The sequence below is a fragment of the Coregonus lavaretus genome (genome assembly GCF_964263955.1).
Source record: "Coregonus lavaretus genome assembly, chromosome: 3".
NCBI lineage: Eukaryota > Metazoa > Chordata > Actinopteri > Salmoniformes > Salmonidae > Coregonus > Coregonus lavaretus.
In genome coordinates this window covers 55095853-55111857 of record NC_139990.1, presented here as the reverse complement: position 1 = coordinate 55111857, position 16005 = coordinate 55095853, and the positions used below count along the sequence as shown (strand labels likewise).

The window sequence follows — 16005 nt, the reverse complement described above, 5'->3', positions numbered from 1 at the left end:
GCCATGATCAAGCACCTGCGGACCCACGTCGGGGCCACGCCCTACCAGTGTACTGCCTGCCTGGAGCTCTGTAGCAGCCTGGCTGCTATGCAGAAACACCTGAAGAACCATACGCTGCAGGACTTCCCCCCAGACTGGACCATCAGCAGCACCTACCTGTACACATACAGTGAGGGAAAAAAGTATTTGATCCCCTGCTGATTTTGTACGTTTGCCCACTGACAAAGAAATGATCAGTCTATAATTGTAATGGTATGTTTATTTGAACAGTGAGAGACAGAATAACAACAACAAAAATCCAGAAAAACGCATGACAAAAATGTTATTAATTGATTTGCACTTTAATGAGGGAAATAAGTATTTGACCCCCTCTCAATCAGAAAGATTTCTGGCTCCCAGGTGTCTTTTATACAGGTAATGAGCTGAGATTAGGAGCACACTCTTAAAGGGAGTGCTCCTAATCTCATCTTGTTACCTGTATAAAAGACACCTGTTCACAGAAGCAATCAATTAATCAGATTCCAAACTCTCCACCATGGCCAAGACCAAAGAGCTCTCCAAGGATGTCAGGGACAAGATTGTAGACCTACACAAGGCTGGATGGGCTACAAGACCATCGCCAAGCAGCTTGGTGAGAAGGTGACAACAGTTGGTGCGATTATTCGCAAATGGAAGAAACACAAAATAACTGTCAATCTCCCTCGGCCTGGGGCTCCATGCAAGATCTCACCTTGTGGAGTTGCAATGATCATGAGAACGGTGAGGAATCAGTCCAGAACTACACGGGAGGATCTTGTCAATGATCTCAAGACAGCTGGGACCATAGTCACCAAGAAAACAATTGGTAACACACTACGCCGTGAAGGACTGAAATCCTGCAGCGCCCGCAAGGTCCCCCTGTTCAAGAAAGCACATATACAGGCCCGTCTGAAGTTTGCCAATGAACATCTGAATTATTCAGAGGAGAACTGGGTGAAAGTGTTGTGGTCAGATGAGACCAAAATCGAGCTCTTTGGCATCAACTCAACTCGCCATGTTTGGATGAGGAGGAATGCTGCATGGAGGTGGAAACATTATGCTTTGGGGGTGTTTTTCTGCTAAGGGGACAGGACAACTTCACCGCATTAAAGGGATGATGGACGGGGCCATGTACCGTCAAATCTTGGGTGAGAACCTCCTTCCCTCAGCCAGGGCTTTGAAAATGGGTCGTGGATGGGTATTCCAGCATGACAATGACCCAAAACACACGGCCAAGGCAACAAAGGAGTGGCTCAAGAAGAAACACATTAAGGTCCTGGAGTGGCCTAGCCAGTCTCCATACCTTAATCCCATAGACAATCTGTGGAGGGAGTTGAAGGTTCGAGTTGCCAAACGTCAGGCTCGAAACCTTAATGACTTGGAGAAGATCTGCAAAGAGGAGTGGGACAAAATCCCTCCTGAGATGTGTGCAAACCTGGTGGCCAACTACAAGAAACGTCTGACCTCTGTGATTGCCAACAAGGGTTTTGCCACCAAGTACTAAGTCATGTTTTGGAGAGGGGTCAAATACTTATTTCCCTCATTAAAATGCTAATCAATTTATAACATTTTTGACATACGTTTTTCTGGATATTTGTGTTGTTATTATGTCTCTCACTGTTCAAATAAACCTACCATTAAAATTATAGACTGATCATGTCTTTGTCAGCGGGCAAACGTACACAATCAGCAGGGGATCAAATACTTTTTTCCCTCACTGTACCATACCTGAGATAGCTTGAAGGCAAATGTAATGTCAATAGAGAATAGTTTTACTACCGAACAACTACATCTCAGGGAAACTATCTCAGAAACACTTTTTCACTTCAACTCATAGAATGTAATGTACATACATGGTAACATGTAACATTTATCCATGTACTCCAAAAGTGCATGGAGTACATCAATACATATTTCCACCACTAGAGGGAGACTGGGTCTCAGAAAAGAATGTAAAACATGTCTAGCACCAGCTGCATTATCATTATCAAGCACAGTATTATTCCCATTCCATCATGGCTGCAGCTGAAAAGTCAGTCATTTCCAAGAGACAAGGAAAGGAAACATCAAGACTATTTAGAGGCAGCAAAAAATGTGCCCATGTTTCATATTGTAGTATATGAAGAATTATGACTTTGCTAATGTTTTCAAGTGGAATTTGAGAGGATGTTTATTCAGTTTCAGAGGGAGCCGTTTTAGAGTGACACCCCATAGAACAGAGGGAGTCTGTTTGTTGTAGACAGGGGATTGGTCAGTATGGGTAACCGCCCATATCCTGGGTAAAGATGATAAGTACTGGGTTGGAACATCAAATCTAAAAACAATGACAAATGGTTTGATGAAGAATGCAAAAACCTAAGAATTCACAAAATGGTACAAATACCAAATTGAGACTGCATGCAGAATTCTGCAAAAACATTCTCTGTGTACAACGTAAAAACACCAAATAATGCATGCAGAGCAGATTAGGCCGATACCCGCTAATGATCAAAATCCAGAAAAGAGCCGTTAAAATCTACAACCACCTAAAAGGAAGCAATTCCCAAACCTTCCATAACAAAGCCTTCACCTACAAAGAGATTAACCTAGTGATATTACGTGTTACATAGGATTTTGAGGATGAGGACATTCCATTTATTTATGTCACTGGTGGGTGCCAGAATGTCTGCGTGCCAGGAAGGCTGGAGGGCCACTTGTGTTAATCTTAGAATGAGTACGTTATGGAATGTCCTGACTGGGTTGCAAGATGATACTTTTGTAGTTGGGAGTGACACCTAATAATGTTTGGCAACTGTGGGCTAGAATTGGATTGCAAAGCAGTATATAAACTGAGAGATTTTCTATGTCTATCATTCAAATAGCAAGAGGCAATTGACTTGTGTCTTGTGTTGAATCCGGTACTGTATTAAATACATTGTATCAACTCTCCATCTAAGCGTTTAACTATTTTCTTGCATCCTGAATTCCTTGATACCAGAGAAACTCATCATAACACCTAGAGAGTCCCCTAAGCAAGCTGGTCCTGGGGCTCTGTTCACAAACACAAACAGACCCCACAGAGCCCCAGGACAACAACAGCAACACAATTAGACCCAACCAAATCATAAGAAAACAAAAAGATAATTACTTGACACATTGGAAAGAATTTACCAAAAAACAGAGCAAACTGGAATGCTATTTGGCCCTAAACAGAGAGTACACAGTGGCAGAATACCTGACCACTGTGACTGATCCAAAATTAAGGAAAGCTTTGACTATGTACACTGGGACTATGTGGTCCTCTGTAGCTCAATTGATAGAGCATGGCGCTTGTAATGCCAGGGTAGTGGGTTCGATCCCTGGGAACACCCATACGTAAAAATGTATGCACACATGACTGTAAGTCGCTTTGGATAAAAACGTCTGCTAAATGGCATATTATATCATATTATACAGACTCAGTGAGCATGTCCTTGCTATTGAAAGAGACCAGGCTCTCAAGAGAAAACAGGCTATGTGCACACTGCCCACAAAATGAAATGGAAACTGAGCTGCACTTCCTAACCTCCTGCCAAATGTATGACCATATTAGAGACACATAAATCCCTCAGATTACACAGACCACAAAGAATTCCAAAAACAAATCAAATTTTGATAATCTCCCATATTTATTGGGTGTAATACCAGTGTGCCATCACAGCAGCAAGATTTGTGACCTGTTGCCACAAGAAAGGGGCAACCAGTGAAGAACAAACACTTTTGTAAATACAACCCATATTTATTTTTCCTTTTGTACTTATTTGCACGTCGTTATAACACTGCACAACGCCATAATACGACATTTGAAATGTGTCTATTCCTTTGAAACTTGTGAGTGTAATGTTTACTGTTCATGTTTGATTGATTATTTCACTTGTTTATTATCTATTTCACTTGCTTTGGCAATGTAAACATATGTTTCCCATGTCAATAAAGCCCTTTGAATTGAATTGAAAGAGAGAGAGAGAGAGAGAGAGAGAGAGAGAGAGAGAGGAGAGAGAGAGGAGAGAGAGAGAGAGAGAGAGAGAGAGAGAGAGAGAGAGAGAGAGAGAGAGAGAGAGAGAGAGAGAGAGAGAGAGAGAGAGAGAGAGAGAGAGAGAGAGAGAGAGAGAGAGAGAGAGAGAGAGAGAGAGAGAGAGAGAGAGAGAGAGAGAGAGAGAGAGAGAGAGAGAGAGAGAGAGAGAGAGAGAGAGAGAGAGAGAGAGAGAGAGAGAGAGAGAGAGAGAGAGAGAGAGAGAGAGAGAGAGAGAGAGAGAGAGAGAGAGAGAGAGAGAGAGAGAGAGAGAGAGAGAGAGAGAGAGAGAGAGAGAGAGAGAAGAGAGAGAGAGAGAGAGAGATGAGAGAGAGAGAGAGAGAGAGAGATGAGAGAGAGAGAGAGAGAGAGAGAGAGAGAGAGGTTTGTCCTGAGAGGAACTATTCTTGGAAGCACAACAAACCACTGATTCATAAACCACTTTCCCAGGATCCTGGCCAAAAATTGTTATTTTCTTGCTCACATTTAGCTTCCCTTTTTGTGCCTCATGCTGCTCTGCTGAACTTACACTTTAAAACGTTCAACACCATCTTCTCAGGGGATGCCTTTTTCATCTGGAAAACTGTAATATAGGCAACATAGAAAATGTAATTAAATAAAAACCCTGTTATCGCTTCAGTTGTCCTTTTTGAGCAAACAAATCTAATCATTGGAATTACTTTTTCAGAAAATATATAAGAAACTATTAACAAATCATGTTATAAGAACATTCATCAATATTTAATAAACATCTGCGTAAACATTTGTTTCCCTCACGTTGATGAGGTGAAGATGATAGTGAACGTTCTCCCCTGGAGCTCTGGTCTAGACCACCATGGTGATGGATGTCTGCCGGCCCCGTGGACCCTCCTGTATGGTCCCTGTGGATCCTGTGGAACCCCTGGCCTCAGCACTAGGGGCCCCTTTGGCCTTTGTCAACTTACTATAGCTGAAGGTGAGTCTTCAGATATGGGAACAAGGTTGATGGCAGGGGAGTTACTCCCAGTCATTCAAGACCTAAAGAAACATAAGAGCATGTCAACAACAACAGAACACAGGACGGATGAGTACTTGGTCTTGAAATAACCAGCAGGTGATGAGATCCCAGGTATCCTTTACATCTCCAGAGCAGCTGGTTATAGCTCACTGGGCACTGCCATCAATTCAACGTCTATTCCACGTTGGTTCAACGTAATTTCATTGAAACAACATTGATTCAACCAGTATTCCCAGAAGGTGATCATTTACCATGGCAGTCTGAGCTCATTAAAAGCTGTTTACAGATTACTGGTTCATCCATGATGACCAGAGAGAGGAGATAAAGTACACTTCCATAACTATTTTGTAACTCAAGCAAACAAACCTTGTTGGCAGAGTCAGGGGAACAGTCATAGGTGTGGTTGACCAGCTCCCATTTCAGAACCACGGACAGCTCAGATTTAACTTAGCGCCCTGAAACTATGCATGCGTGAACTAGCATTAAAACTCGGACTGAAAAACGCCCATCATTCACCTTTTATGGTAACAACGATGCCCTTATTTGCTGTATACTTTGGAAGTATTGGAATTAGGCCAATAGTATCTAAAGGAAATAGCATTGGCGAACTTGATCAAATGTCTTTGCAGGTGTTGGTAGAATATTTCCTTTTGCAGTGACACCTCACTGGAGAGGGAGGGGGGGGGGGGGGGGGGGGGGGGGGGGGGGGGGTATGACTAGTAAAATGATTTATTTAGAGGGGAAGTGAATGAGGTTGTTCTTTCAGAAGAATTAATCATTTAAACCCCTCAGCACAAGGAAACACAAACAACATTTGCAAACTAGTTGAACTATTAGTCATTCAGAAAATGCACTACAAAATTTTAACAAAAAATTAAATGTAGTCTGATGAAAAATACATATTATATATGACTTGCCTCATGAAATGTTGATACTCCGAACTCAAGGTAAAGGTAGCCAGGTCGGCCTACACTCCATCCCAGTCAAGGCGTCGACCATCGGTCAGTGCGTCTGTCTGTCTGTCTGTCCAGGCAGACGTGCTTGCTTATACTATCCATTAGTCTGGTTGGTCACATGATGAGCAGGACATCACACCTGAGATTCATGCGAACCCAATACACACATTTACCTTTATGCAACTTTTAAACAGTGGCTGTCAGTGCCGTTTAAGATGAGAGATGACAATATATATTTTCATGAACATGGCCTTATTTCTATTACAGCATATTGGATGACTGTCATTCATATTCTATTCACCCAGCTCAATGTAACATCGATAGGTTTAGGCTAGTCATCGTTGTCATCATTTTAACACCATAGTCAACATAGTTACTAGAACTAACTTGTTAGTAAACACACTATAATCATGCAGTACAGTGTAGCCAGCAGCAAGTTTAGCAGTTACACCGGTGGGCCCCGGTGGCAATAAATGAATACAACCAAAAGCTTACCTTGACTTGGAAGAGTTCCAGTGTTGGATAGCCATAGCCAGCTAGCTAACATAGCATCCCTCTCTGTTTGAGCCATGTGTTTGAGTAGGCTAAACTAGCTAGCTGTATTTGCAAGCTAAGTGAACGTGAAAGTTTAAAAGAATACAACCAAATATAGCTAGCTCTCTCTCTTGCTTCTCCTTAATTTTGGAAGAAATTAATTTGTTCAAAACTGTTCCATTTTTGTATTTCGCTCTCTTTGAGTCAACTATTCACCACACTTGATGCACTGCAGTGCTAGCTAGCTGTAGCTTATGCTTTCAGTACTAGCTTCTTTCTCCTTTGATTGGGAGGACAACATGTCAGTTCATGCTGCAAGAGCTCTGCTAGGTTGGAGTATGTACTCCGGAAGTTATCATAATTACTGTGTAAATCTATGGAAGGGGGTCAGAACCACAAGCCTCCTAGGTTTTGTATTGAAGTCAATGTATCTAGATACACTTTTCGTGCAGACAGCATCAGATACATGGTCTACACATACTGAGATAGAGGGGCACTGTTTCGCTTGATACGATGCTTTAACTTTCGGCGTGCATGTCGGTGAAATAAATGATCTCAATATTTCAATATTTTATTTGGATGGGCAAGGTACGGTAGGGCGGGCCATGCCCGGCCCCCTAAGGGCGGTTCATAACGCCGACCCTGCATTCAGCAACTTTTATTTTTACTAGCAAATAGCACTGTAGCCTACCTAGTCTATTCTATACATCTGTTAACGAAATGGGCCACTATTCTAATAATTGCTCTCATGACTTGGATACATATTGGGATGAATTCATAAATAAATGTGTGCCATGTCATCAACATCCAAATCATCGGATTCGACCAGGTGAGCTCGACATGCTGCAAAGATTATCTTTATTTGAAATCAAGTTTCGATGTTGCTACGTTTTTCCGTGTACAGCGCGCACTTGTAGTCTACAAACAAATCTTGTTTTCGACCAGGGTACGAATTTAGTCCAAACTGTGGCATGCATGATGATGGGGGAAGATCGGAACCACCGTATCGATCGTGTGCCGCACTGACCTTCAATAACGGGAGCTTCGTGAAATGCCAAACCTGTTCTAGCTGCCCTCCAATCCATCAAAAGCTGTCAGAATGCAACGCAACTACAGACACGCAATGCTGCGGAGCGAGGTGAGAGGAGAGCGCAAATTCTGTCTGGGATAGGGTAACTTAACATTTTGATAGGAAAAGAAAGGATGCCCGTTTGTTTTCAATCTGGTGCTTAAACTATGGGTTCTTGGTTGTCTGAGTAACATGTTTAACTGTAAACCCTATGTCTAGGGACCAGACAGGCTGTTGGAAAGGAGCCCTGAGTACCACGGTGAGTTTCATCTATGATGATGAAGCTGATTATGCTATTTAATTATAAGCATTTGTGTGGTAGTCTTTGTGAAGACCACTCTCAAATTTATCATGGCTGTTATTCTTCTGTAGACCCAAACTACATCAACAACAGTGACCCAGGGAAGCTATGTATTCACAAATGTTGTCAATTTTGGTCAATGTCTTCCCAATAGGGCAATGAGCAAACAAAACAAACGTATTAAATTAGGAATGACAGAGTTAATATGTTGACTTCACATCAATTTCAGACTCAACAGGTCCAACGGTCAACAACGTTAAGGGTCCAAGTGTCAACATCAAATCCCACCACAGCCAAACACAATAATCTGAGATTACATGGTGATTCACATGTCAACCATCAGACTGCATGTAAGTTACAACCCAACCCCCAAATCTGAGCCATTTTAAAAGTCATTTTAGAAGGTACTGAGTTTGATAATACCAGTTCTTCACCGTTCAAAAAGATGACTAAACTGCCTTTGTTAGGATACTGCTGAATATGTCTTTAACTACTCATTGCCACGGTCCTCTGTGTTCTTTCAGGGATAGTGCTTACTGTCATCTTGGTTTTCTCTGTACTTGCATTTCTCTTATTCATCTATATTAAGAAGAGAAGGAGAAGATCAAGAGCCTTTTGCAGCAGAGGTGAGCAGAATGATGAGCATTAGGGAGAATTAAAAAAAGTCAGACAGTCATGCTCATGACAGACCATCTGGTTTGACATGTTTGCTTAAAACCGCTTTAACTCTACCATTTACTTTTTTCCTGTCCTGTTTTTGAATGGTTGTGGTTTGACACAGATAAGGAGAATACGCTGTGCTTCAAGGTCAGCCTTAAAGACTGCCTCCCATCAGACAATATCCTGTATACCAACCAACAGTCACGGAGCAGTAAGAGAGCAGAGGTTTCTCTCCTACAGTCAGAGACCAGGAGCCTAGAGGACCTTTTGAGTGAGTTATCAAGTGCTATTACTAATATAACTACCAGTCTGCTGTTCATTGGTATTACTAGTACCTCTACATCACTACTGTTCCATAAGTTGCAAAAAGGCTCAAGGTTTTAGCACGCAACTCGATTTTCAGCACAAATCTCCCATTGACATTTTTGTGGTTCCACAAAATGGGTCCCTTTTGTGTCTCTTTTATATTTTAAGTAGGAATTGTGCCCCATTTTTAATTTTAAGCCTGTTATATTAAATTCAGTGCCCTTTAATATAGACCACATAGATAATTCAAGAAATCAGTTCTTTCAATTGATAAAGACTTCAAACTATTCCTTTTAAAATAATTGTTTCAAAAGAAACAATGAACATCTAAAAATAAAATCATAGTGTAAAAGCAGGTGAGCTGGTTCTACTCTTTTTGGCAATTTTCTGGTGTTTTGAGGTGGAAAACGGAGTGGGTCGAGCATAACCAGTGGTGTAAAGTACTTAAGAAAAAAATACTTTAAAGTACTACTTAAGTAGTTTTGGGGGGTATTTGTACTTTAATATTTATGTTTTTGACAACTTTTACTTTTACTTCACTACATTCCTAAAGAAAATAATCTACTTTTTACTCCAAAAATTTTCGCTGACACCCAAAAGTCCTCGTTACATTTTGAATGCTTAGCAGGACAGAAAATGGTTGAAGTCTAGGTCCAAGAGGCTTCTAAACAGCTTCTACCCTCCCCTTGTCTCACCAGGTCCTGACCTCGAGTCGGCGCCACTGCAGACGGTTCTGGACAACTTGGATGTTCTAGAGGAGCTTGTGATTCTGCTGGACCCGGAGAGCCCTGGGGTGAAGAACACCAGCCACCTAGCATCTCGCTGCTCCTTCCCCGCCACCTGGATCACCTACACCTACTCCCTGAGGGACAGTAAGAGCCCCCTGAGGGCCGTGCTGGAGGGGGTCACCACCAAGCATCCAGAGTGGACTGTAGGCCACCTGGCCAGGCACCTGAGAGAGATGGACCGGAACGATGCAGTAGCAGTGCTCACCAAGCTCACCTTGCTTAAGGTTGTCTAGTCTGAGTGTGTTCTGTGTTGGGTCTGGAAAATATGTTAACCCCAGTGTCCCGGCCAAGTTCCCAACCTGGCCCTCACACAATCATGGCCACCTAATCATTATCATCTTATATAAAATGTATTATCACCAACCAATGATATTGCTGTATTTATACAGAAATTAATGTAATATCTGCATTTGTTGTTTAATTCACTTTTCAAATGACCAAGTCTGATTTGTTCAAACATCTTCACATCTTTATTAAGCAAATAACATTATAAATAAAAAAAGTGCATAGAAAAATTAAACGGGTTTAGAAATATGTATACAATTATTTACAAACTCAGGGTTTATTTGTACAAGGTAACAAAGACAAGTTCACACATATTTTCTAGTTTTTATGTATTTTACACTTTGTTATACTTTAAAATAACCCTACCATATAGAACATACAGCTTTCTGAACCAGTTCTGGGAGAGGTCGTCATGGTAACTTCAGGTTTCCAACTAGTGCTTTCAATGCTTCATCGAACACACAGGCCAGCTCTGCAGGACATTAAAACCAAGTTACTCTTATTATATTATCATCCTCTTTTTTGCATTAGTATTCTTTAACATCGTTCAGAACAACTGAGGTAGAATCCTGGCAAGAGGTTGGGGAGTGGAGTGGGCATAGAGAAACGTACTGCTCTGATTGATGTTCCCACATCCAGTTTTCAGCAGAAAAGGAAGCTAGGTTAAGGATAGTTGTATCCCTAAAGTCCAGATGCATCCTGTTATTGGCAAACTCTGCTAAGGGTGTTAGATGATTGACACATGGGAATACAGGCTCCATCTCACCGATTGGTCGCGCAGGCAGGCGGGCTTAAGATCTTCCTTACTGGGTATTAAAATTCCAAAAGGACAGTGCTCATTTCCTTTAGAATATTATCTTTAGCTTGAAGGGTTCTCTGTAGTACGCAGATGGGAAGAATAGCGTGGACTCGTATGCTTGATATTCTCCTGTTATAAGGCCTGCCGAATACTAAGGCCTGCTGTACTCTCTCCATGAAAATTCTACCAGAACAAAGAAATACAATTAAAAAAAAACAATTAAAAAAAGACCTGCTTTAGAACAATGTCTTGTGTAAAGGCTGAAATGCAATACACAACTGTCCTCAAACATCAAGGTTAAAATAAAAGAAAGAAGAGGAAACGAGGGGAGGAAGATTTCCCACAAGACCACCACCATTTATACAAAGCACAGCTAGTTTCACCAGTCCAAAATCTGAACAGAAACATGAATAAATACAACTATTCTAGAGCTCAAGCAATCTCTTATTGTAAATATGTGAACAACAGTGTGTAGATTTGATTTCCTAATACGTCTGACTGAACTGACTGACAGCATTGTCTAAAGTTGCACGACAGCAAACGTTAAGGTGCTGAGTGCATTCTCTCCCTATCTAGGTTTTACATAAAGACATGATTCTCTCTTAAAGCCATCCTACTGAGCAACTTACAGTAAAGTACTGGCCTAACACTATGCTTGAGATCTTCAGCGCACAGGGGTGCTGTCAGTCCACACAGTCGGGTATATATAGAGTTTATAATGCATCTCTTAGTGGTGTAACTTGGACAGTGTTCCACCCTTTGTGGATTGCAGAGAATGTCAGAGAATGTCAAAGTCAGTACTTTGTTAACTCCACTGAATGTTGAAAAATAGGGAGTCTGGATGTTGTTAGTTCACTAAAGATGTGCAACTGTAGCGCAGCAAAGATGTAGGCCTAATATTATTGCAAAAGGAAATCAGCATTTGCCATGATAGTAATAAAATAAATTTTAACATAAAAAAAGACACACTGAGGTTTCCAGCTAAACTCGTCACTCTTGGATTGGGTAGTGTTTGCTACATACAAAAATGGTGAAGGGAAAGTTCTTAAAGATATGATTTAGCTGCAGCAAACTCTCTTTAAGGGTGACACTAACCGTTATCTAACCGTTTAACTGAACATAATGGAGGTCCCTTCCCCAGTCTGTGTGAGAGGGGAGTGGAGAGTGGATAGAAAAATATGTATTATTTGCAGGGTCTCTGACCTTGGAGCCTCCAAACCTATGGCCCATCGTATCTTAATAGCACCATGGTTCTCTGAACAGTCAACGCAAAGCAAATATGTACAACCTGATGCATGATGAGCACTGTGAAATATAATTTCAAATAAATAAAACAATGATTAAAGGATCAAGTAAAGATGGAGATATGGCTAAGGGATCGACTAGAGAGGATGGAACCAACATGATTATGGGTGTCGAAATTAAACCCCCCCCACACACACACACACACAAAAAGATAAGGAATCACTCCAAGTCTAGCTTTTCTGGTCCACCCTTATTTCAACAGAAAGGGCTTGCCGTTATGCATCAAGGAAAATACCTTCATGTAACATAGAACCAGCATAACCACAACAGATGTCTGCAGCGTTCAGTATCCTGTTCTCAAGAAAAAACCCACACTCTAACGGTAGCTACTTCCGCCCTCTCCTGTTGTGAACTTGCCAAACCTCTGGCAGATGCATATTGGTTAGGAGTCAATGTGAGCTTATGGATGCATGTCCCTGTGCGGCTCTCCTCTTCCCTCTTGCTTTCCATCTCCTGGTCCTGGTTCTTCTCCCAGTCTCGTCGTAGTGGCTCATCCTCTCATGTATTTTCTCCTCCCCACCTCCCAACCCAGTAAAACCTTAATTTAAGGCTTTTAACCTCTGTTGTTTTTCCCTGTTGCCTCTGGTCTCTCACCCCCCTCCCCTAGTGCCTTGTTCCCCCTGCAGGGACTGTGGCAGTCCCACGTCCTCCTCCTGCCCCTAGTTGAGAAAGCGTCTACATTTCCGGGCCCCGCAGTTGCAGTTGAGCTTGCTTGCTGGGTCTTCGATGGGAAACTTGTAGTCGTAGGTGAGCTCCTCGCCCCGGTAGATCTTGCGCAGGGCGAAGATGACGATGTGCTTCTGGCCCTCCACGTTGATGACGCGTGAGTAGCAGTTGGGCTCGCATGAGTGGTTGATGAAGCGCGCTGCATTGCCGTGCATGGTGGCGTCCACAACGTCAAAGTCATCGATACGGAACATGTAGCAGCCAATACCCTGTGGAGGAAGCAGGGAAAAGAGACAGGGGACTTAGTTTTAGTTTAAGGAACATGTATTATGTTGGTATCAATAATATTTATTCATTCATGCCCAGAATTAGTGGATCTTTAAAAAGTCCACCAACCAAGGTCTCGTTGGGACGAACCATAGGGTTTATGCTGTCTCCTCAACCACACTCTGAACTGATTGATCTCACCTTGCCATCGTAGTACTTCTCCCGCTTGTCTGTGAGCACTGAGCGAATGACGATGCCAGCATACTCGATGACCATCTCCTGAGCGTCGATGTTCCTCTTGCAGAACAGACCTCGCCCGTGGATAGCAGACCTACACCAGAGATCAGAGCGAGATGTCAGAAGAGGCTCAAGCATGAACAAAAGTTTCCATAGCTAATCTCCTTGGCTATTAAAATGATGCAAAGGATCAGATTTTTATCTGATCCTGAGTTAATGGGAATTCATGTTACTCATTTTGCAGCAGAATAACAGACTTCACTATGACGCTTCTTGAGGGGGACTTAAAAAGGGAGAAGCAGGAAATATAAACCATGCCTCTGTCCCTAGTTTGCTGTGACAGCTGTAGAGAACCACAGTGATGGCTTCCTGTCCAGACAGGCCGCAACTGACCTATTGTGGGGTCAGTTGGCCCCCCACTGAGAAACACATTAGCTCTTTAGCCCAGAATCATGATCATAGTCACAGGCTCTGTCCATAGTATTGGCTTTGTCCTCAGCCCCTCAGGGGGGACCAGGACTAGTTGTGTGCTGACCTGTACACGCCAACAGCCTCCTTAGATGTCCTCTCCAGATGTCTGAAGCGCATGGCCATCGGGACCTCCAAGCTAGTGGCACGTCTAGGAGAAAAGGGATAAGCAGAGAAGATGACGATGTGCTTCTGACCTTTCAGGTTGAACTCTGAGATGAGTCTCTAAAGACTCAAAGCTATAAGAGGGTAGAACACATTTTTAACGTTGCTTGTTAGGGGGAGGTAGTTACAGAAATGACAGAATGGTTAAGTCACAGCTATAAAACGATTGTGGAAACCTGTAGTTGTATAGCTGGCTCCTTTGTTACTCATCAGTCTGAATTAATACATTGATATGTTATGTCTACCAACTTATAAGTGGATCATTTGTTGATGTGAAAGTTGGTTTTTAAAGGAATGTACGACAAGTTCTAAGAATGTTCCGCTGGACAAGATCTTTCATGGACTAGCTCCTGCAATATTTAAGCCAGTTTCCTTTTTTAAGATGTTAGCATTAAGCTAGCTTCCTTTGTGATTACCAGCATACAATAACTCTATAATCTGACCTTGTGGATTTGAGTGGGACTTCATCCTCCTCCTCATCGTAGGGGTTGATGTCAGGGAGCTGGCGGTGCTGGGAAGCCAGGAAGTTGAACATGTCGAAGGTGGACTTCCTGTAAAAGAAGACAGGAACAAGGTGTTACGTAAAATTTTACAGTATGCAGGCTTAACTTTCTTTATCATAGTTTTTTTTTGCCCAGCACTGGTGTAGAATTTGGGATGTGCACATCACCCACACATTCTTCATATGTTAATGAATGGAGCAGCATAGACGTCATACAGGTCTTATTTCTAGCCTACTCCGACTGTGGAGGTGGAGATGATACTCACATAGAAACACAGCCAGACACAGACACATCCATTGTTCCTCTAAACCTAACAGCTGTCTACATTCAAAACAGATATTTCACCAATATTCCACACAGAGAGTCTAGCTTCCACTTTGAGGTTGAAAACCACCTACAGAGGGGAAAACCCAGATTCTCTAGAGATTTGCTAGACTTTAGTGGTATGGGTTGACCAACTGCAAGGTAAGGACAAAGTAATACCTGTTCCCACCATTAAACTTGTAGTTATTCACCAATTCTCAGAAATTTCCAAATGAATACGTTTTTATTTATTAAACTTCTTCCAATCTACGACTCATGATACCTAGGAAGTATTGGTGAAATGTTTACAAGATATGTAAGATGAATCTGTAAGACAACTCAAACTCAATTTCCAGATTACATTCCAAAATAATGACTTTCCTTCTATTTCTATATTTAACTTCCAGGGCCCCTGTAGTGGACAGAACACCAGGACACTGACCTGAGGTAGACCTCGGAGCTGGCGCAGCCGGAGGGGTTGACAGGAAGGTCCTCCTCTTGACTGATCTGTTTAAAGAAGCGGAAGGCGTGGCTATGGCAGCGGCCGGCCCCCTGGAGCTGCTCCACCAGGAAGACCACCGTGTCGTGGAGCAGGCCCAGCATACGGGCACCTGTCATCCCAGAGAAGGACAGCTGCCTCAGCCTGGCCCCCGGCCGCGCCGCTTGGACACAGTCTATCGCTGCCCTCCAGGCCACTGATGAGGGAAAGGAGAGGGAAGAGGAATGAAGAGAGAGAAGTGTAAGGTATGAGTAACACAGGATAACACACAAATGTAATACATATGGAAACTAGCCTACATTTACTGCTAGATGGTTTATTACACAAGAGAAGTTCATTCTAGCCAAGTACGAGAACAAGTATATTTCAAAATCGTATGTTGAGTCATATGTAGAAATAGTGGGTATTTGTGCAGAAATCATTGCCTTGAGAATTGGGTAACGCAATTATTTATAAATGAACACTCTACAGATAACAGACACATGAAGTCTATTTATTTGCTCTTCCCTCCCTGAAACCTCACCCTCTATGCTGTCTGCCTTTACACTGAAGCCGTCGTCGCTTTGATTTCAAAGCAGAGGTAGGGCTGGTCTCGGCTGGGGGGGCACTCATCGTCCTCGTCTGAGGGCAGCAGCTCATCATCTGAGCACGATACAGCACCTGACAGGATGGAAATACCTCAGGGTATTTTCAAATCAGGCAGACATGTTTACAGAGTACAGGTATAAGAAGTATCAGTCATCATAATCCAAGTCATCGTCATACAGACATACTGTTCATACGGCACCATTACACATAAGTACCTGAGTATTTGTTCCAGTCAGTCAGGGCACTGCGGCCCACTGTGTC

General features: G+C 42.5%; 2 protein-coding genes across 2 annotated transcripts; one reads left to right on the top strand and one right to left on the bottom strand.

Annotated features, from left to right (window-relative positions):
* Window positions 1-6982: 6982 nt before the first annotated feature.
* LOC311111027 (IGF-like family receptor 1) lies at window positions 6983-11249 on the top strand. The gene is made up of 7 exons (XM_084153724.1): window positions 6983-7364; window positions 7481-7673; window positions 7824-7863; window positions 8135-8255; window positions 8430-8531; window positions 8687-8836; window positions 9570-11249. Exons 1-7 carry the CDS (start codon window positions 7256-7258, stop codon window positions 9890-9892), a joined length of 1038 nt encoding a protein of 345 aa, XP_084009850.1. The 5' UTR covers window positions 6983-7255; the 3' UTR covers window positions 9893-11249.
* A 394-nt stretch (window positions 11250-11643) lies between these two features.
* On the bottom strand, window positions 11644-15640 carry LOC311108058 (histone-lysine N-methyltransferase 2B-like; the record flags this gene model as incomplete). Its single annotated transcript, XM_084150706.1, has 6 exons — window positions 11644-12983; window positions 13183-13312; window positions 13754-13837; window positions 14295-14402; window positions 15100-15352; window positions 15637-15640. The coding sequence occupies 6 exons, from the start codon at window positions 15638-15640 to the stop codon at window positions 12708-12710; spliced, it is 855 nt and encodes a 284-aa protein (XP_084006832.1). The 3' UTR covers window positions 11644-12707.
* Between the last annotated feature and the right edge of the window lie 365 nt (window positions 15641-16005).